Below are 22,859 nucleotides of genomic sequence, written 5' to 3'. Positions count from 1 at the left end.
CTTAGGCGCTGTGTGTAAGAGGAGCCAGGGCTAAACAACGCTTGGCTCTTAGACAGCGAGGAATTCCATTCCTTCATCGACAAAGGGGGAATACCAGACCAACACCAGACCACTCGCCGGGCTGAAAGACCCTGCTCACACCTTCCACCTAAAGAAAGAAAGAAAGAAAAAAAGCGGCAGGGAGGGGACGGGTGGGAGCCAAAAGAATACGGACACCCAGGCCATGGATATTGCAGTCAGCATGGACACTGAGACAGACCAGGTGTCTCTGTCTGAAGATGCCCAGGCCCACTGGGAGACCTGGGACTGGGAGTCAGAGAGGGTCCCAGCTGTAAGTCACCCTATCTGGAGCTGGGGTGGAGACAGGTGTGGGGGGATGAGTGGGTGAGGGTTACAGTTTTAAAATCCTAAGTTGATAATCGGTTTCTAAACTAGTGTGATATTTTTGTCCTGTGCTGCAAAGTGACTTGTGGTGAACTTGTCGCGTTCATTGTCTTGCACATTTTTTGGGGTTGATACAGGACTAGGGGTAAGGGTAGGCTGGACAGCGAGTGGAGTGGATCTAGAAGATTCGCTTAGGCGCACTGATTTCGGGTGGCAGGGAGCCTAGTGGTTAGAGCGTTGGGCCAGTAACCGAAAGGTTGCTAGATCGAATCACTGAGCAGACAAGGTAAAAATCTGTCGTTCTGCCCCTGAACAAGGCAGTTAACCCACTGTTCCTAGGCCGTCATTATAAATAAGAATTTGTTCTTAACTGACTTGCCTAGTGTAAATAAAGGTTAAAAATATATATTTTTTTAAATAGGGTAGACAGTGGTGGAAAAAGTACCCAATTGTCATACTTGAGTAAAAGTTAAAGATGCCTTCATAAAAAATTACTGAAGTAAAAGTGAAAAGTGACCCAGTATAATACTACTTGAGTAAAAGTATTTGGTTTTAAATCTACTTAAGTATCAAAGGTAAATGTAATTGCTAAAATATACTTAAGTATCAAAAGTAAAAGTATAAGTCATTTCAAATTCCGTATATTAAACAAACCAGACGGCACGATTTTCTTGTTTTTAAAATTTACAGATAGCCATGGGAACACTCAAATAATTTACAAACCAAGCATGTGTGTTTAGTGAGTGCCAGATCAGAGGCAGTAGGGATTACCAGGCATGTTCTCTTGATAAGTGTGTGAATTGGACCATTTTCTTGTCCTGTAACAAGTACTTTTGGGTGTCAGGGAAAATGTAAGGAGTAAAAACGACATAAGTTTATATAGGAATATAGTGGAGTAAAAGTGAAAGCTGTCCAAAATATAATTAGTAAAGCACAGATACCCCCCAAAAATGACTTAAGTAGTACTTTAAAGTATTTTTACTTAAGTACTTTACTCCACTGCCTATAGAGATGTCCTAGAGAGCTCATCTATCTGTAAAGGCCTCTTCTGTGACAGCATGGCCAGCGGCATTGAGACCAGTGCCAGTCTACATTTTAAAGTAGTGGTACCCTCTATCCAACTCTATGGGTAGACCTTATGACCAACACATTAACACTGCAACTCTAGCTTTAGTTCTAGGCCATAGGCTCTTCCGTTGCTGTGCACTGGGCTGGTTAGAATGACCCAAGGCAATGTTAGTGTCCAGTCTACCACCATCACCACCACACTGAGAGCTAATTGGCTGCATTCCCTCCCTTTTCAGGATAAAGAATGCAGTGTTTGTGTGGAGAGACAGGCGGACGGACTGGCTGTGGTCTGCAACTGCCGATAAGAGAACTCTCTCTTTCTCTGGCCCTCTAGAAGGAAATGTGTTTATCTGAATGTGAGGGAGAGAAAGACAGGAGGAACTCCAGCTGAAGTATTATTAGCATCAGCGTTGATCGTTTAGCATATTTTAAAGTGTTCCAGTTTGTGATAGGAGCTTCTATGTTATTTCAGACTCTGACAATCTGTAGAGAAAGAAAAGAGAGAGACAGAGTTTGATTCAATTTCTGCAGTAGCCATGGTCAGATAACATCACTGAATGGGGGTGGCGGCTAGCATGGTGGTTAAGAGCGTTGGGCCAGTAACTGAAAGGTCGCTGGTTCGAATCCCCAAGCCGACTAGGTGAAAAATCTGTCGGTGCCCTTGAGCAAGGCACTTATCCCTAATTTCTCCTGTAAGTCACTCTGGATAAGAGTGTCTACTAAATGACTAAAATGTAAATGTAACTGTGGAATAAACGATATAGTCATGTCTACTACCATTTTCATAAAGAAACTGGGCAGAGTCATGTTATACAGATAAGTAAATTAGTTCCCTATCTGTTTATTGCTGTCAGTGGGGGCATTACACTTGTTTGCGTATATAAAATATTTAAAATTTGTATTTATGTTAATGAGTAAACTACTTTTGTGTAAATGAGTTCTCTCGCTCTCTCAAAGTGTTTTATGTTTTCCTTCTCTCCCCGCTACAGGTATTGAGTCCTACGTATAAGCAACGCAATGAGGACTTCAGAAAACTCTTCAAGCAGCTACCCGACTCAGAACGCCTCATCGTGGGTGAGTAAGATGGAAGGATCAATGAAAACGATATTAATATTTATTCTTGAACACCTTGGTGGTGTTCAGCAGGGCACACCGTACAGTAGCAAAAACATATTACAACGGAATAAGAAAGTCTGTTTTCCTAAATTCAGATAGTGACTCCCTGTTTCAATTGTTTTCTCCCCGCTTAACATGACCTAGCTTTTTCTTTGTGTCCTCAACAGTACAGATCTTTTAAATTATTTAAAATCTTCATCTCCCTTGACTTCTTTTGATGTCTGCAAAGTATGACAAACTGAGTTAGGAGTGATTTAATGTGCAATGTCACCCCATCACAAGTATATTCAAAGATGTGAAACATTTAGAACGTTGCAGATAGAAATGTAACCAGTAGAGCTAACTCAAGCTCTCAAACAATAACAACCATACATAAACAAAAGACAATAAACACAAATTTCAACAAACATTAATGACATCACACCTGCTCAGACCCACATGTTCCCACCGCAACCCTACACATCACGTATGTCTCACAACCACACTCCCCCTCAACTTTCATCCCCTGGAACTTTCCAGTGCTTGTAGTTCTATTTTTCTCAGTAGCCCACACCTTTTCAATATTTAAATAATAATACATTTGATTCGTCCACTGTCGTAGTGATGGAGGATCATTTTTAGTTTTTAAGTAGACATTTTTTTTAAATTGCAAAAGTATGGTCCATCCCGTTTGGGTATCTCACCGCACCCTCATATGCGACCCGTTTCAGGAAACTAGGCGTATGTCGCGGGTCACTACTTCACAGGAAAGCCGTTTCAACGTAAACTTTTTTACGTCACCAACGCTCTGGATATCATGAAAACAGCCTAATCAGCTCTGCTAGGGTGAGTAAAATGGTCAGAGTTTGGGTGGGGCTGAAGCTTAAGAGGGTGTGAACGATGCTGAATGGGTGTAGACAAAGAAGAGCTCTCCAGTAGGAACAAAAATATTCAAAGGCTATTTTCTAAAAAGTGAGGTTACAAGTTTATTAACTTTCAAAGCAGAATTACTTTCCCATTGTTCCTCATGCAGTGTGTGATATACCATTTTGTATCGTGTCTCTGGATAAAAGCAATGTTATAAATAAAAAAAATACTATTTCAAATTTTGCTACATAAGACCGAGTCAAGGCAGTTGGTCACATATGCCATGTCTTGAAAAATGCAGAGAGACTGATTTAAAAGTAAACTTACATTGTAAAACTTCTGACAGCCAACTTTCTAACTCTTGGACTTTATAGCACTCCCAGAAGGCATAAATTATTGAGTCTTTATTAGTTTTATACTTAAGACATGACTGCCTTTGTGCTGTAGAATCTGTGAATTTTGTCTCTTGTATAATAAATTCTATACATTCGTTTATATTGGATTAAGCGTACAGTCGTGGCCAAAAGTTTTGAGAATGACACAAATATTAATTTCCACAAAGTTTGCTGCTTCAGTGTCTTTAGATATTTTTGTCAGATGTTACTATGGAATACTGAAGTATAATTACAAGCATTTCATAAGTGTCAAAGGCTTTTATTGACAATTACAGGAAGTTGATGCAAAGAGTCAATATTTGCAGTGTTGACCCTTCTTTTTCAAGACCTCTGCAATCTGCCCTGGCATGCTGTCAATTAACTTCTAGGCCACATCCTGACTGATGGCAGCCCATTCTTGCATAATCAATGCTTGGAGTTTGTCAGAATTTGTGGGTTTTTGTTTGTCCACCCGCCTCTTGAGGATTGACCACAACTTCTCAATGGGATTAAGGTCTGGAGTTTCCTGGCCATGGACCCAAAATATCGATGTTTTGTTCCCCAAGCCACTTAGTTATCACTTTTGCCTTATGGCAAGGTGCTCCATCATGCTGGAAATGACATTGTTCGTCACCAAACTGTTTCTGGATGGTTGGAAGAAGTTGCTCTCGGAGGATGTGTTGGTACCATTTCGTTATTCATGGCTGTGTTCTTAGGCAAAATTGTGAGTGAGCCCACTCCCTTGGCTGAGAAGCAACCCCACACATGAATGGTCTCAGGATGCTTTACTGTTGGCATGACACAGGACTGATGGTAGCGCTCACCTTGTCTTCTCCGGACAAGCTTTTTCCAGATGCCTCAAACAATCGGAAATGGGATTCATCAGAGAAAATGGCTTTACAGAATATCAGTCTGTCCCTGATGTTTTTCCTGGAGAGAAGTGGCTTATTTGCTGCCCTTCTTGACACCAGGCCATCCTCCAAAAGTCTTCGCCTCGCCGTGCGTGCAGATGGACTCACACCTGCCTGCTGCCATTCCTGAGCAAGCTCTGTACTGGTGGTGTCCCGACCCCGCAGCTGAATCAACTTTAGGAGACGGTCCTGGCGCTTGCTGGACTTTCTTGGGCACCCTGAAGCCTTCTTCACAACAATTGAACCGCTCTCGAAGTTCTTGATGATCCGATAAATGGTTGATTTAGGTGCAATCTTACTGGCAGCAATATCCTTGCCTGTGAAGCCCTTTTTGTGCAAAGCAATGATGACGGCATGTGTTTCCTTGCAGGTAACCATGGTTGACCGAGGAAGAACAATGATTCCAAGCACCACCCTCCTTTTGAAGCTTCCAGTCTGTTATTCGAACTCAATCAGCATGACAGAGTGATCTTCAGCCTTGTCCTCGTCAACACTCACACCTGTGTTAACGAGAGAATCACTGACATGATGTCAGCTGGTCTTTTTGTGGCAGGGCTGAAATGCAGTGGAAATGTTTTTGGGGGATTCAGTTCATTTGCATGGCAAAGAGGGTCTTTGATCAGATTAATTGCAATTAATTGCACTCTTCATAACATTCTGGAGTATATGCAAATTGCCATCATACAAACTGAGGCAGCAGACTGTGAAAATTTATATTTGTGTCATTCTCAACTTTTGGCCACGACTGTACATTAACTGTAATTTTGTTCATTATGTTCCAACACTCCCTCCATCTTGTGCAAATATCAGTTATTTAAAAATGTTGTTGTATATCCTACCTATTATTTGAGCGAGTATCTTTTCCTGACTCAAATAGGATTCCCTCAACATTGCTCTGATGACCAAAAGCTTTCAGATCGAAATTTCGGAAAATACAACTTTTAAGTTGCATATATTTGAAAATGTCTACATTGGTCAGTCCAAAATAGATTTTTAAATTGTGTTATGAAAATAATTGTACTTTAGAATCCGTTTCATTTTCTTCCATGTTGTTGTAGTGGTCTTAACTATGAAGTTGTCAATGTTCTTATCTCCATCCTGTGAAAACAAACAAGTGAAAAGATTCTGGGGATGAGCATGCGCATCTTCAATATTGAAAAATCGGGGTATGGTTGTAGAGAATCGAAGGACCATGAAAATAATAAGTAACCTTAGGTGCTTGCTTAAGGCCGGTAGCAACCACTATAGAATGTCCGGTCAGAACAAGGATGAGGTGGATGTCCAGGTTAGGGGGAGTTTAATGGAAGAAGATGTCCACATTCACACATAAAACACACATCTGACCACATCTGACCATGTTTCAGATAACTGAGAATCATGTCCCTTGAGAACTGACATTAACTATGGTTCTGAAAGGAAAGCGGAGAAAGAAAACTTAGGCTGTAGCACTGCTATAATGTGAATGACATGGCTGTATCCGCTAGCACAGGTAAGTTTATAACAGCAAGGCTCATCCTGACATGACCCTCCAGCATGACAATGCCACCACTCACATAACGAGCAGTATTGCTGATTTCTTGCAAGACAGGAATGTCAGTGTTCTGCCATGGCCAGCGAAGAGCCCGGATCTCAATCCCATTGAGCACGTCTGGGACCTGTTGGATCAGAGGGTGAGGGCTAGGGCCATTCCCCCCAGAAATATCCGGGAACTTGAAGGTGCCTTGGTGGAAGAGTGGGGTAACATCTCACAGCAAGAACTGGCCAATCTGGTGCAGTCCATGAGGAGGAGATGCACTGCAGTCCTTAATGCAACTGGTGGCCACACCATATACTGACTGTTACTTTTAATTTTGACCCTCACCCTCCCTTTGTTCAGGGACACATTATTCCATTTCTGTTAGTCACATGTCTGTGGAACATGTTCAGTTTGTCTCAGTTGTTGAATCTTATGTTCATACAAATATTTACACATGTTAAGTAAACGCAGTTGACAATGAGAGGAAGTTTCTTTTTTTTCTGAGTTTAGATGCAGCCTTGTCCCAGATCTGTTTGTGCTCATACATTCTATCCTTAATGAGGGCAGACTGTTTGGCATGATAATGAGTGACAAGGAGTTGGCATGCCAGCATAAATAGACTGGATAGATGTACAATGACGGGTAGGCCGTCATTATACAGTGGGGCAAAAAAGTATTTAGTCAGCCACCAATTGTGCAAGTTCTCCCACTTAAAAAGATGAGAGAGGCCTGTAATTTTCATCATAGGTACACTTAAACTATGACAGACAAAATGAGAAAAGAAAATCACATTGTAGGATTTTTTATGAATTTATTTGCAAATTATGGTGGAAAATAAGTATTTGGTCACCTACAAACAAGCAAGATTTCTGGCTCTCACAGACCTGTAACTTCTTCTTTAAGAGGCTTCTCTGCCCTCCACTCGTTACCTGTATTAATGGCACCTGTTTGAACTTGTTATCAGTATAAAAGACACCTGTCCACAACCTCAAACAGTCACACTCCAAACTCCACTATGGCCAAGACCAAAGAGCTGTCAAAGGACACCAGAAACAAAATTGTAGACCTTCACCAGGCTGGGAAGACTGAATCTGCAATAGGTAAGCAGCTTGGTTTGAAGAAATCAACTGTGGGAGCAATTATTAGGAAATGGAAGACATACAAGACCACTGATAATCTCCCTCGATCTGGGGCTCCACGCAAGATCTCACCCCGTGGGGTCAAAATGATCACAAGAACGGTGAGCAAAAATCCCAGAACCACACGGGGGGACCTAGTGAATGACCTGCAGAGAGCTGGAACCAAAAGTAACAAAGCCTACCATCAGTAACACACTACGCCGCCAGGGACTCAAATCCTGCAGTGCCAGACGTGTCCCCCTGCTTAAGCCAGTACATGCCCAGGCCCGTCTGAAGTTTGCTAGAGAGCATTTGGATGATCCAGAAGAAGATTGGGAGAATGTCATATGGTCAGATGAAACCAAAATATAACTTTTTGGTAAAAACTCAACTCGTCGTGTTTGGAGGACAAAGAATGCTGAGTTGCATCCAAAGAACACCATACCTACTGTGAAGCATGGGGGTGGAAACATCATGCTTTGGGGCTGTTTTTCTGCAACGGGACCAGGACGACTGATCCGTGTAAAGGAAAGAATGAATGGGGCCATGTATCGTGAGATTTTGAGTGAAAACCTCCTTCCATCAGCAAGGGCATTGAAGATGAAACGTGGCTGTGTCTTTCAGCATGACAATGATCCCAAACACACCGCCCGGGCAACGAAGGAGTGGCTTCGTAAGAAGCATTTCAAGGTCCTGGAGTGGCCTAGCCAGTCTCCAGATCTCAACCCCATAGAAAATCTTTGGAGGGAGTTGAAAGTCCGTGTTGCCCAGCAACAGCCCCAAAACATCACTGCTCTAGAGGAGATCTGCATGGAGGAATGGGCCAAAATACCAGCAACAGTGTGTGAAAACCTTGTGAAGACTTACAGAAAACGTTTGACCTCTGTCATTGCCAACAAAGGGTATATAACAATGTATTGAGAAACTTTTGTTATTGACCAAATACTTATTTTCCACCATAATTTGCAAATAAATTCATTAAAAATCCTACAATGTGATTTTCTGGGGAAAAAAATTCTCATTTTGTCTGTCATAGTTGAAGTGTACCTATGATGAAAATTACATGCCTCTCTCATCTTTTTAAGTGGGAGAACTTGCACAATTGGTGGCTGACTAAATACTTTTTTGCCCCACTGTAAGTAAGAATTTGTTCTTAACTGACTTGCCTAGTTAAATAAAATTTAAAATAAAATTTTGATCTGCAGATGTTTTATATTTATTGGTAGAGCCATGACTTCTTATAAACCCCATGACCTTTAATAACCTGATGACCTTTGACCCTGTGTGGCAGACTACTCCTGTGCCCTGCAAAGAGATATCCTGCTGCAGGGGCGCCTCTACGTCTCAGAAAACTGGATTTGTTTCTATAGCAACATCTTCCGCTGGGAAACGCTGGTACGGACTTTAGTTTCCTTTACCATTCTCTACGCTGGGTTACTCTGTCCCTTAATGCACAATGTGCCAAATTGCCATCGTGCCTATGTATAGGCCATCTATTTTCTCTTAATAGAAGGTATTTGACTTCAAATTAAACTGAATTGCTTGGTTTGTTCCATATACTGCAGTATTAAAGCTACAGTCTAGGATTTGTGAATCTGTAAAATCATGTGTCTTATCAGAACCCAAAATATAAGGATTTATTATTTCATGTTAACAAGCAACAAGAATGTAATCATACAATATATATCTTCAAAATATGGTTAAAACCATAGAATCTTTGACGCCAATGACTTGCAGCTAGAGCACTGTCTATCAATTTGAGTAGTGTTATGTTTCCCTCCGCTGTTTACCAAAACAAGTCTGGTTGAGGACCCCATTCTGTTGTTTTTCCAATCAGACTGTAGCTTTAATGATAACATCTTTCATTTGCAGTAGTTCTAGACTTTTCAGGAGTGATGTTATCTGTAGTCTAATAGTTTCACGCTTTTCCTCTCTAGCTGACAGTCCGGCTGAAGGATATCTGCAGCATGACAAAGGAGAAGACGGCCCGCCTCATTCCCAACGCCATCCAGCTGTGCACTGACAATGACAAGGTCAGCACTGGACACACACATACATATATACACAGGCATGGATGATTGCCACTCCTATTTGTCATATTTTTTTATTTGAGTCGAGAAAAATGTGTCCTCAGACCTGGAGGGAAGCCAAAGTCATTCCGCTACACAAGAATGGTAAAGCACCCTTTACTGGTTCTAACAGTTTACCAATTAGCTTCCTGCTGACTCTTAGCAAATGTTTTTTTTTTTATTATGTAAAAGTGTTTGACCAGATACAATGCTATTGCTCTCTAAACAAATTAACAAAAGACTTTCAGCATGCTTATAGAGAAGGGCACTCAACGTGTACTGCACTGACACAAATGACTGATGATTGTTTGAAAGAAATTGATAAGAAGAAGAATGTGGGAGCTGTACTGTTAGATTTCAGTGCAGCCTTTGATATTATTGACCATAACCTTTTGTAAAAAATAATTGTGTTATGGTTTTTACATTTTTTCAACCTGCCGTATCGTGGATTCACCGCTATCTATCTAAAAGAACACGTAGGGATTTTTTTCATGGAAGCATCTCTAATGTTAAACATGTAAAGTATGGTGTACCGTAGGGCAGCTCTCTTTGCCCTCTACTCGTCTCTATTTTCACTAATGACCTGCCACTGGCATTAAACAAAGCCTGTGTATCCATGTATGCTGATGAGTCAACCATTTACGCTTCAGAAACCACAGCTAGTGAAATCACAGCATCCATAAACAAAGAGTTGCAGTGAATTTTAGAATGGGTGGCCAGTAATAAACTAGTCCTGAACATCTCTAAAACTAAGAGGATTGTATTTGGTACAAATTATTCCCTAAATTCTAGACCTCAGCTGAATCTGATAATGAATAATGTGGCTATTGAGCAAGTTGAGGAGACTAAATTACTTGCAGTTACTTTAGAATGTAAACTGTCATGGTCAAAACATATTGATTCAATGGTTGTAAAGATGGGAAGAGGTCTGACCATAATTAAGAGATGCTCTGCTTTTTTGACACCACACTCCATAAAGCAAGTCCTGCAGGCTCTAGTTTTATGTTATCTTTATCTTTATTATTGTCTAGTCATATGGTCAGGTGATGAACAGTATTATACACTGAGTGTACAAAACATTAGGAACACCTTCCTTATATTGAGTTGCAGCCCTTTTTGCCCTCAGAACAGCCTCAATTTGTTAGTGGATGGACTATACAAGCTGTGGAAAGCGTTCCACAGGGATACTGGCCCATGTTGACTCCAATGCGTCCACGGTTGGCTGCATGTCCTTTGGGTGATGGACCATTCTTGGGACACATGAAAACTCAGCAGCGTTGCAGTTCTTGACACACTCAAACCGGTTCGCGCCTGGCACCTACTACTATACCCTGTTCAAAGGCACTTAAATCTTTTGTCTTGCCCATTCACCTTCTGAATGGCACACATACGCAATCGATGTCTCAAGGCTTAAAAATCACCTGGTCAGTCTGTGTCATGGAAGGTTGTTCCTAATGTTTTGTACACTCAGTGTATAGCGCCATGATTGCATCGAATTCCCTTCCATCTCACATTGCTCAAGTGAACACCAAACCTGGTTTCAAAAAACAGATAAAGCAACACCTCTCGGCACAACGCCTCTCCCCCATGTGACCTAGATATTTTGTATGTACTGATACACTGTATATACAAAAGTATGTGGGACACCTCTTCAAATTAGTGGATTTGGCTATTTCAGCCATACCTGTTACTGACAGGTGTATAAAATCGAGCTCACAGTCCATAGACAAACATTGGCAGTAGAAAGGCCTTACTAAAGAGCTCAGTGACTTTCAATGTGGCACCGTCATAGGATGCAACATTTCCAACAAGTCAGTTTGTCAAATTTCTGCCCTGCTAGAGCTGCCCCGGTCAACTGTAAGTGCTGTTATTGTGAAATGGAAACGTCTAGGAGCAACAACGGTTCACCCACGAAGTGGTAGGCCGCACAAGCGTACAGAACGGGACCGCAGAGTGCTGTAGCTCGTAAAAATTCTGCCGTCGGTTGCAACACTTACTACCGAGTTCCAAACTGCCTCTGGAAGCAACGTTAGCACAAGAACAGTTCGTCGGGAGCTTCATAAAATCGGTTTCCATGGCCGAACAGCCACACATAAGCCTAAGATCACCATCCGCAATGCCAAGCGTCGGCTGGAGTGGTGTAAAGCTCACTGCCGTTAGACTCTGGAGCAGTGGAAACGCGTTCTCTGGAGTGATGTTTTTCATGGTTCGGGTTAGGCCCCTTAGTTCCAGTGAAGGGAAATCTTAATGCTACAGCATACAATAACATTCTAAACAATTCTGTGCTTCCAACTTTGTGGCAACAGTTTGGGAAAGGCCCTTTCCTGTTTCCGCATGACAATGCCACTGTGCACAAAGCGAGATCAATACAGAAATGGTTTGTCGAGATCGGTGTGGAAGAACTTCACTGGCCTGCACAGAGCCCTTACCTCAACCCCATCGAACACCTTTGAGAGAAATGATATTGCCGACTGCGAGCCAGACCTAACATTTCCATGCGGTAGCAGAGAGAACAGTTTGAGTTGGGTGACTGGAGTCTTTGACAATTTTTGGGGCCTTCCTCTGACACCGCCTAGTATAGAGGTCCTGGATGGCAGGAAGTTTGGCCCCAGTGATGTACTGGGCCATACGCACTACCCTCTGTTGCGCCTTACGGTCAGATGCCGAGCAGTTGCCATACACATACTTGGTGACGCAAACGGTCGGGATGCTCTCGATGCATGTAGTTCTGTCCTTGAGCTGTTTTTGACTCATAATGTTCTGTATTATGTCATGTTTTGTGTGGACCCCAGGAAGAGTAGCTGCTGCTTTCGCAACAGCTAATGGGATCCTAATAAAATACCAAATAAAAGACCAAATGCACACACAAACATATGCATGCACATACATTTATTTGCGCCTGTGTGATTATAAAGTATGTGTACATACACAACTATTTAACTTTTTTTATGACAGACAGATGGCTTTCCTATCAGGTTGGTGATTTCTTCTTGCTTCCCACAGCACTTTTTCACCTCGTTCGGCGCAAGGGATCGGACATACATGATGATGTTCAGACTATGGCAGAATGCTCTGCTAGAAAAGGTACGACTGTTACATTTATGACTGTTCACTTTTAATTCAAATAAAATACTGTGGAGAGTGTATTGTTGCAAATTTAGTCAAAGCTCACCTTTTCCCCCTTCTATCACTTCTCCCTCTTTCATCTATCTCCTTTCTCCCTCTCTCTCTCCTCCCTCTTTCATCTATCTCCTTTCTCCCTCTCTCTCTCCTCCCTCTTTCATCTATCTCCTTTCTCTCTCTCCTCCCTCTTTCATCTATCTCCTTTCTCCCTCTCTCTCTCCTCCCTCTTTCATCTATCTCCTTTCTCTCTCTCCTCCCTCTTTCATCTATCTCCTTTCTCTCTCTCCTCCCTCTTTCATCTATCTCCTTTCTTTCTTTCTCTCTCTCCTCCCTCTTTCATCTATCTCCTTTCTTTCTCTCTCTCTCTCTCTCTCTCTCTCTCTCTCCTCCCTCTTTCATCTATCTCCTCTCTCCCTCTACTTTCTCCCTCCCGCTCTCCTTGCTCGCTCGCTCGCTCGCTCGCTCTCTCTTTCTATCTATCTCAGCCTTTGTGTCCCAAAGAGTTGTGGCACTTTGTCCATCAGTGTTATGGCAATGAGCTGGGTCTGACCAGCGACGATGAGGACTACGTGCCGCCAGACGATGACTTCAACACCATGGGGTGAGTTTTGACCCCATAGTCACACACACCATCCCCGGTGACCATGGGTAAAGCGCTGGCACCGTTCCCCGTGCTGATAACGTTGACATACAGCTGTTGCGCTTCCCGTGTTTTAGGTATTGCGAGGAGCTGCCCGTGGAGGAGAACGACACCAATGACGCCACCACGCTCGCCAAGATGCCAGACGTCAAGGGCGACACCAGCCCCCTGTTGTCCCGCAGAGTCTTCCCCGACAACGTCCTGCCCTGCCCGGGCATCATCGACCCTCTCCTTCCCGTGAGTACCACTAGATATTAGACCAATTCTTGCTTTGCATCACCTACAGACAAAACATTATAGAGTGTTCTAGAGTCAGCAACTTAGTCAGCTAGCCCACCTCAGACTCTGCTACCCAAGCATGACGAGCCCCAACACTATACATTGGGTTAGGGCTGGATAGGGCCTGTTTTTACATCAATATCTAGGATACGGGCAGGGCTCAGTTATCACTAAATTGATCTCAAACTTTTTAAAGCTGAGCCATTTGCTTGTGCTCTGCTGTGCAGTACAGTCACATCTGACTAAGATCAACTTCAAACTCGTCAAATATAACACCATAACATTGTCTAAGTCGAGAGGAGAGATTATTTCACAGAAAAGAATAACGTTCCTTGAATTTTGTCTGAGGTTAGAGTAATGAAATGTAACTAGCTAACTGCTCTCGTTCACATCTCCTGAGCACCCCAAGGTGGAGCCGTTGCTATGGATACTCACACATAGACTAGCAGAAGAGCGGGAGCAGCCCTGGGAGTGAGGGACAGAGACCAGCAGCTAATGGATACTAACAAAGGAAGGGCCTGAGTAGGGTAGGGCCTGAATGTTGCATGCATGGGTAGGGCTCAAGCTTAAAATTCATGCCCATGCAGGGCCCTCCCAAGATCACACCAGTGGCATTTCAACCATATTATCCCTTGCTGAGCTTTCAGTTTTACAAGTATGTAGGCAGTAGGTAGGGTAATGATCTGTGATTATGGTTTGACTTGACCCTTCGCTCATGACCCCCTCTTCCTCTGTAGTTTGATTTGGCCGCCGTGGACGATTTCCCCCTGTGTCTCCCTGATGGCGAACTCCTGACCCTCCAGTTGCCGGGGTTGGACAACCGGAGCAGTGGTCACAGCAGTCCCGCCCCCTCGCCCTCGCTGGACTTCAACGACAATGAGGACCTCCCTACTGAGCTCAGCGACTCCTCTGAGACGCACGACGAAGGTTTGGGTCTCTTAAACATGCACAAGCGCACTCACTTGCACACATGCGTGCATACACGACGACTCATTCACTCACTCACACACACTCTGTCACTGTCCTATTCCTGTATATTAAAACACATCCTTACACACACACACACACACACACACACACACACACACACACACACACACACACACACACACACTTGCTCTCCTTCCTCTGTGTGTGTGCAGCAGGGGAGGTGCAGGCCTTTCATGAAGACCTGAATGGGAAGCAGTACATGAACGAGGTGTACGAGTTCAGCGTTGACAAGATGTACGACATCCTCTTCACCGAGTCCACCTTTATGAGGGACTTCCTAGAGCAGAGACGCTTTTCAGGTGAGACCACAGTACCCAGACCAATTTTACCTTTTAGATCTTAATGATTAAGATTACAAGGACAGGGGGTGACCTGATCCTTGATCAGTTTTTCTCTCCTTCCTCCCTTGAGGTAAATCCTTATCTGACATGGCTGGATTGGTAAAGTGGACACCTTGCTTTTGCTTATCTAATAACTCACAGATCAGAATTGAAGGAAGGCAGGAAGGATGCATTTTGAAAGAATTCAATGTGTGTCAGACTAAAACCTGGGCAACTGTTAAAGGAGTAAGGGCTGACCTTTCTGTCTTCACTCTTCGTCTAGACATAGTCTATCACCCTTGGAAGAAAGAGGAAGACGAGGCAGGCAACCAGACCAGAGAGATCATGTACACCGTCTCCCTCACCAACCCCTTGGCCCCCAAGACCGCCACCGTCACTGAGACTCAGGTGAGTGGAGCCTCCCAGTAGCAATGCAGGTCATAGAGGTTTTAAATGTTCTACATAGTTTGTTTTCATGCTTTGTTTGCGTTTGACGTAACGTAACTACAGTCACTGTTATGATCACCTGTGTGTAATGCATTATGAATGCTATTACGATTATGAATGTATTTACAGGCTGCTTTTGGGAGCCACGGGTTGTTATGAATGCTTATAAAAAATACTATGAATGCTTATAGCAATAGTTTTATTATTGATTATTTATAGAAGGTACTAAAACATATAGAAAACCACCACATTCATTTTCAGATGACAAATGGCTGAAAGTAATTTGCAGCCTTCCAATTGCCAGAAAATGCCTTTTTTTGTCAACACAACTATTCCATATTTGTGTGATTTAGACGCTGTACAAGGCCAGCCAGGAGAGCGAGTGCTACATCATAGATGCCGAGGTGATAGCACACGACGTCCCCTACCATGACTACTTCTACACTCTAAACCGCTACGTGCTCACCAGGGTGGCCAGGAAGAAGTGTCGGCTAAGGTGAGAGATTTCTCTCTATTCTTCCTATGATTGGAGATGGGGTGCTCCACTCTGTTAAAATTTGCTGTTAAAATTCCAACCAGGGTTGTGTTCAGTGGGGCACACTGTAGTAAAACGCTTTACAATGGAAGACAATAACAAGTGTTCTGATTGGACATGTTTAGGTAGTACCTCTCCATTTCACTCTGTTTAAAAATGTTTTCTCCCTACTGAACACAACCTTGATAATGCAGTACTTGACTCCTTGGGTGAAATGTATTCAAAATGTATTAAAAGAATAAGTCAAATTTAAGGTTGACCAAGCAGGTGTAATGATGGCTGAATTATGTGTGTGCGTGTGTCCTGCAGGGTATCCACAGAGTTGCGCTACAAGAAACAGCCGTGGGGGCTGGTCAAGGGCTTCATCGAGAGGAACTTCTGGAGCGGCCTGGACGAGTACTTCAGACACTTAGGTCAGTTGGACTATAGTTTAATCTAGAATATGAATGGTATGGAGCCTGGGGTCATTCTTGGAGCCTAGTATTTGTTAGCCTGATCTACCATCCTGCCAGCTGTGCTCTCGTTTCACTTCACTTCATCAAGAATCCGTTGAGCAAAACAGAATGTAAGCTCGCGAGATCAAGATGTTGGTGAGAGGCTAGGGATTTGTCTTTCTTAAAACATTTAAATCAACTGTATTCTCACTTGAGAAACTAGAATGAGTACTCTTTAGATACTGCTTAATCACCAGGATAAATTATTGAAGTAAATATTTAACTCAAAGAATGAAGTCATTTACTTTGCTTAAACCTCTAGTTTGCATGCCGGTCTGTTTCTACTTAAGTGGGTCCTTTTGTAGTTGCCTTGCCAACAACTCACAACAAAGAAGTAAATAGCAGAAAATACTGGCACCCTGGCTATTGAATCTCTCCATGATTTAGGACCCAGCTTCTGAATACCATACAGTATCGTAGTGGTTGCATCCCTAATGGCACTCCTTTCCCTATATAGTGCACTACTTTTGACCAGAGATTCTCTTTCCCTGATCAAAAGTAGTACACTGTCTAGAGAATAGGGTGCCATTTGAGAGAAACTGTTATACAGCTTGTGAAATAAGCATAAACCCTTTCCTTTAACTCTTTCCAGAGCTGGAGCTGAGTAAAGTGGAGGTGGTCCTGGTTGAGCCCCACAGACAGTCCCCCAAGGCCAGGGCTCTACGGGCAGGGGCGCTGAGGCGGCGGAAACGGCCCTTGGTCCACCTGCGGCCCCCCCACATGGACGAGGCCCTCAGCCCCGTCACCACCCCCGAGGACGAGGAGGAGGTCACCCACCACCATCGCATCAAACAAGTGGCAGGTCAGACTGACTGCTGATGACTGTTTGACTCAGAGTATGGTGTACATTTTAGGACACCCTTAAGCCTCATGAGCAGCTGTGCTCAATTGCTAATGAGTTTTCAATCAGACCTGGGTTCAAATAATATTCAAATTCTTAAGATGCTTGTGATTTGCGTTTTCCTGGCACAATGGAACAACAATTGCCACAATGTTTGTGTAACACTGCGCTGTAGCTTTTCATAGCGATAGTCATCACAAAAACCTGTACTGTATCAGGGTTGTGAAAAACAAAAACTTTTATTACCTGCAACTGTAATGTTTGATTAGGGCAGGAATAAAGCATTAGGTATTGCGTGGCTTTTTGTATTGATCCAAAATAGTCGCCTGTCTTCCTGCAGGTTCCACTCAGACCAGACACATCCCGGACCATGTCCCAGGGGGCCTAGCGCTCTACAGCGTCTCCAAGCTACTCCTCATCATCAGCTTTGTGTGAGTATCCTTCCACCGCCACCCTCGGGGGCTGTCACCACGGCAACACCACGGCTGGTTGTTTGAGATTCTCTTTCATGTGTTTACTGAGAGATACAACCATAGAAATAGAATGACTAGAAGGGCCAAAGCCCCTCAGATGTCCATTCTAGTAACTCTAATTCTATGGGTGGAGAACTATCCATTGAAGGTCCCATAGATATCTCTGGTCTCTACTTTTCTCAGTTGATGTTGAATGTTTTGGGTGTCATTTATGTGTCAAAGTTGCCTGTGGTAACTCATCTGATTTAAATCTGTCCACTTCAACACTTGGTGTACTAAAGTGGAGAATGTCAAAAGGTTAACATTAATGGAGACACCTTTTGAAGACCGTCGTATTTGCTAGCAAAGGGTGGTGCTCTTGCTAATTAACTGTTACTGCTTCTACACTCTTTAGCTAACTACAGTAACACTTGTTAAAAAAAAAAAATACTGACGAGGTGTCTCAAGTTGTGATAACATTTTAACATTGTGACGCTCCATGCGTTTCCACATTCTAGGCGTACTGAAACCAAATATATTTTCCGTTTCCCCCTCCTACTACTCTAAAGCAGAAAACACTGTCTTCTTGTCTGGTGGTGTGTGTAATTGTCCTCTCTCTCTCTCTCTCTCTCTTTCCCTGTCTCCATTCATGCATCCTATAGGATCTGTATAAGGTATTCAACATTTGTCATAACACCATGTTGATTTGATATGTGTTTGTGTTTGATGGACTTGGTTCACCCCATACATACACTAGACAAGAGTGTTAACATATCCTTCCCTTGCAGTAGTTGAAGGCATGCACATTCCAGGGGAATCCTGCTATCCTTAGTCTAACATAGATTTATGTCATCTCTACCTCTCTCTCTTTACTCTAAATATCTCTCTACTCTACCTCTTTCTCTCTTCTCTACATCTCTCTCTCACTGTTTACTCTCTCGCTCTCTGTCTTCACGCTCTCTCTCTCTCTCTGTCTACTCTCTCTGTTTACTCTCTCTCTCTACAGTCTAGTATTGCTGGTGTTTCTGAACATGATGCTGTTCTATAAGCTGTGGATGCTGGAGTACACCACACAGAGTCTCACCTCATGGCATGGCATACGACCACAAGAAAGGTACTTCACACAAATACACTACAACCCAATTCGATACCAGCCCTGTGGAATGACTTGGGAATTGTATGTTAGTCAGTTTTAGAGTTTAGAACATTTATTAAAGTGTCACTCCACAATATGACAGTAATTGACAAGACATATTACAGATTAAAAACAGTGTTTGTGTGTGTTTCTCTCTCCCCTTCTCTCAGTAAACTGCCCCAGACCCAGCTGGAGTGGGCCCAGCTCCTGGAGTCGCAACAGCGTTACCATGACGACGAGCTGCAGAAGTGGAAGGAGATCATCAAGTCGTCTGTGATGTTGCTGGATGAGGTGAGACAGACAATCAGTAGAATACTGATGACCTTCGCATAACTGACCAGTTAGGTCAGAGAAGGATTGTTCATTCACAAACTTTACCATTTGAGAATGTGTGTGTGTCATAGATGGTTGTTCAAACACACATGCAGTACTGTATTCATTGTGACGGCATGCAATGTGTATTCAATGTGATGTGAATTTAGGAATCAACTTGATTTACGAATGCTACAAATCTTTGACATTGCATATACTTCCTATTGACTTCAATGCATGATTTAAAAAAATAAATAAAATAATGATAAAAAATGCATGATTTTCGCAAAAAGGTTTGAAGTCGAGCTTGTGAAGTTGAAATGTTTCCTTTATCCCTCTACAGATGAAGGACTCGTTACTAAACCTGCAGAAGGGAATGGGTTTAAAGGACTTTAACTCGGAATCGGAGGAAAAGGGGAGTCGATATCACTGAGAAACAATCCACAAGGCCACCAGCCGGGACATTATGTGCAATATCTAACCAACCATTCATGGGAACTCCTGGGCAAAGAACAGAAGGATGTTCTATTGCAAGCTGGACAGGACCACTCTCCCACTGCCCAACTTCTGGCATGAAGTGACCGAATCACCATCAGGGCCGGAGTGGGATGGCAGCCATCGTTGCATCATGTGAAAAGACAGCAGTGATGGTCCTTGTTATCCCGGGATCCTTGGGACGTCCCTACCCCATTGAAGTTTAAGTTTGAAATTGTTTAAGGTAAGGGTTAAGGTTAGGTCAAGTTTATTGCGACGGTTAGCGTTAGGGGTTAATGTTAGGGATTAGGGTGGGAACGTCCCAAGGATCCCGGATAGCACTAACTGTGCCGTGACCCACCTTGGCCTGAACTCTGGACTTTTTATCACCTTGTTTTCCGAGAATGTTGTACTGTAAAGTTTTTTGTTTTTGGGGGCCACGTACGGACATAGAAGGGATGGCGTGGGGAGCTGGTGAAAGCATGCAGTTTCTTGTCTCCGTCTGAAGAAAAAAAATGCTTTCCTGGTGGAGATGTGTATTGAAACCTCTGCGTACTCTGTCTCAGACTGGGTAAGGGGTTAGTCCATAGCCTTTTTAGGAACTCTTGGTTGTGGAGCTGCAGTATCCTTTTTTTTTAACAGACCTTTGGACTCTGGGAACAGGTTACGACCGTACCAGAAACATAATCAGCATGCAGTGTTTCAATACAATCCATAATTTCTAGGATAGAACCACAAAGAATCAAAGTATATTATAAATGAAAATATAATTACGTATTTATTTTTTTGTAGAATTCAATTGCAGTCAGGGCACACTTTTACCAGGCTTCCGTGGTGTATCAGGGCAGGTTTCCCTGAGAGCTTGTGCCATGGCTTTGTGTTTCTATGTTTATGTGTTTATCGTTTTCTAAGGCATGTTCTCTACTGTGTGTAGAGTAGCCCTACCCCTTTTGATTTGATTTGTGGACAGGGGAGCTAGCTATAGCTGTTAGCAGCAGTGAGAATGTATTGGTTAACTGGTTGTTACCATATATGGATGAGAAAGCAGTCTGCTTTTGCAGAGGTACACAGTATGTTTTGATGATGCAACCCTCTTCCATAAACAGGGCATTCTTTGCCCTAGCCAACGCCAAACGTTATCTCAACGTTGTGCTTAGGTTTTATCCAAACATGTCTCCAACCTTATCCTTCAGGATGATTTGTTTTAGGTTATGGATACACCTATTCAATGTTGCCAAGATTTATGTGTTAACTTTTATGCTAACATGTATGTTTTTTCAATTTGGGCAGTATTCTTGTCATCTTTTATTTGGCCACTTTGTGTTGTATCAATTCATCTGTGGCTGTCCTGTCCTTGGCTTGAATAGAATGTACTCAGAGTGTACTGTATAGGCCTTGGTATGTTCCCTAAGTGATTTTACACATGCAATGGAGCTTGAATGTGTCTCTACCTGCGCTACATAGATCATTCATGTTTTCCCCCCAGTATTTGTTACCAGCCTAAATAATGTCAGACAGACAGAGAGCATAAGGATCAGTGTTATGATAATGTGGATGTTATACTCTGTCAGTCTATGAACTTTAAAGTGTTCAGCTTTTAACCAGAGAGGGAGTAGACAGTATTTTAGGGAGGGTATTTTTTTCGTAGAGATGTTTACAAAGGGATACTGCAGCCGAACTGAAGAACGGCGATTACAACGATGTATTTGATGATTAAAACTGTGAAATTCCTCATTGAAAAATATGCTTGAAGCTGGAAAAAAAGAATAGTGTATATTGTACAGTTCAGATATTTATTGATTTATTTATGTACAGTGTATATGAAAAATGTAAAACAAACGTTTGGGGAAATTATCAGTATTCACCCTCTGCAGACCTGTATTCAAATACCATTCGAAATCATTAAAAATATTTCAGCTTTGCTTGTTTGAGCTTGCCTGACTTTATGGACCAATAGAAAAGTCCTAAAACTGCAAACCCCAACCATTTGGTATTCTAGGCAGGCTAATGCAAACACTCAAAGTATTTGAAAAATTTCAAAATGTATTTGAACTCGAGTCTGACCTTCTGTAGTCCTTTGTGTCGTCCCAAAAATGTCTGCCATGGGCTATATTCTGGCATATTGGATGTGTCAAGTTGACGCGATCAACCATTCCCACTTTGTTTGTGTCTGTCGATTTTGTCTAATGATTTCTACTGTGGCCGAAACTGTCTGTTTAGTATCTCCCCCATCTGTCTATGGAAGCATATAGCTATCAAAATAAATTTTATTTTCAAATTGAATTTTGACAGCTATATACGTCCATATTTGCCTGCCACCCATGGATTTATCATTGACTCTCTAGGATTCTTATGATGACTTTGGAAACAAACAAAGCCTTGTTCAAAAGTTGATTCAGCCACTAACTGGTGTGTTTGAGGGATTGGGATGCAGGCATACAGTTCACGGTGTGCAGAAATAACATTTGAGCCAAAAGAATGTCAGAATTGAACAATGTTATGCATTGGGATACAATGCTTTAGACATGGGTTGTATTCAGTAGGAAGCAAACGAGCCAAAACAGGGAGAGACCTACCGGAATTTGTCAAATAAGAAACTCATTTTTGTTTTCAGTTGCAAAACATTTTGCTGTGGTGTGCACTAATGAATACGACCCTGGACTCATTAGCATTGTACAGAGAGGGGATGGGTACAACTCACGTACATTCCAAAAAGAGGAGGGTTTCATCTGAAAGAAGAAAAAAACCAATATGGATTGATAGTCGGTAGCATTTCATACAAATGTTTGATTGCAAGTAATGTACGTTATTGCAGAATGATTATACCCGACTCCCTTGCGCTATGACATGGTTTAATGTTACTAAAATGGCCATTTGACCTAGTTCATGTCAAACTGCCCAATTTGAACAATGACAACGTGACAATTCAGGGCAGATTTATTCTTGAGAGAAAGGGCCCATGATGAGATTACAATGACCTGTACTGTACTTTACATTGTTTGCCTGTATCTCACCATGGCAATCATTTCTGTTGACATTGTGGCCCTTAGAAGAGGAGTAGAAAGCGGTCAACCAATGTGGGACGATGTGCAACTAAAAGAGTATTTGGGAGGAATAGCAAGGTATTCTGAGGTAATAGTAATCTCTTCCAAATGACTTGGTAACCCTTAAAGAAAACACTATTAATCTTATGCAATACATGCATTTCATGAATTGACTAACATTTTGACAGCAAGCTGCCTTCGTTAGGGTTTCTGAAAAACTTAAGAGACCCTTGTGGACCCCTCGATAGTGAATGCATGCTTGCTTCCTGTCCCATTTAATTTCATTCACAATCTGATGTGTTCTATGCATGGGTGCTTTATATTGCAGGAATGCCTCAAATGGCCCAGAAAAATGTACTCTGTTCAAACTA

At 42.5% G+C, this 22,859-nt stretch overlaps 1 protein-coding gene across 1 annotated transcript; it reads left to right on the top strand.

Annotated features, from left to right (window-relative positions):
* On the top strand, nucleotides 1-21,366 carry LOC120056958 (protein Aster-B-like). The gene is made up of 17 exons (XM_039005269.1): nucleotides 1-331; nucleotides 2,442-2,526; nucleotides 8,625-8,728; nucleotides 9,271-9,366; nucleotides 12,406-12,486; nucleotides 13,011-13,126; nucleotides 13,243-13,402; nucleotides 14,182-14,371; nucleotides 14,587-14,733; nucleotides 15,038-15,162; nucleotides 15,555-15,697; nucleotides 16,046-16,149; nucleotides 16,823-17,032; nucleotides 17,412-17,502; nucleotides 18,530-18,637; nucleotides 18,829-18,949; nucleotides 19,314-21,366. The coding sequence occupies exons 1-17, from the start codon at nucleotides 224-226 to the stop codon at nucleotides 19,401-19,403; spliced, it is 2,079 nt and encodes a 692-aa protein (XP_038861197.1). The 5' UTR covers nucleotides 1-223; the 3' UTR covers nucleotides 19,404-21,366.
* The last annotated feature ends 1,493 nt before the right edge of the window (nucleotides 21,367-22,859 follow it).

This window comes from Salvelinus namaycush, chromosome 12 (genome assembly GCF_016432855.1).
Source record: "Salvelinus namaycush isolate Seneca chromosome 12, SaNama_1.0, whole genome shotgun sequence".
NCBI lineage: Eukaryota > Metazoa > Chordata > Actinopteri > Salmoniformes > Salmonidae > Salvelinus > Salvelinus namaycush.
The sequence above is the reverse complement of the archived record's forward strand: the minus strand, read 5'-3'. Positions and strand labels throughout refer to the sequence as shown.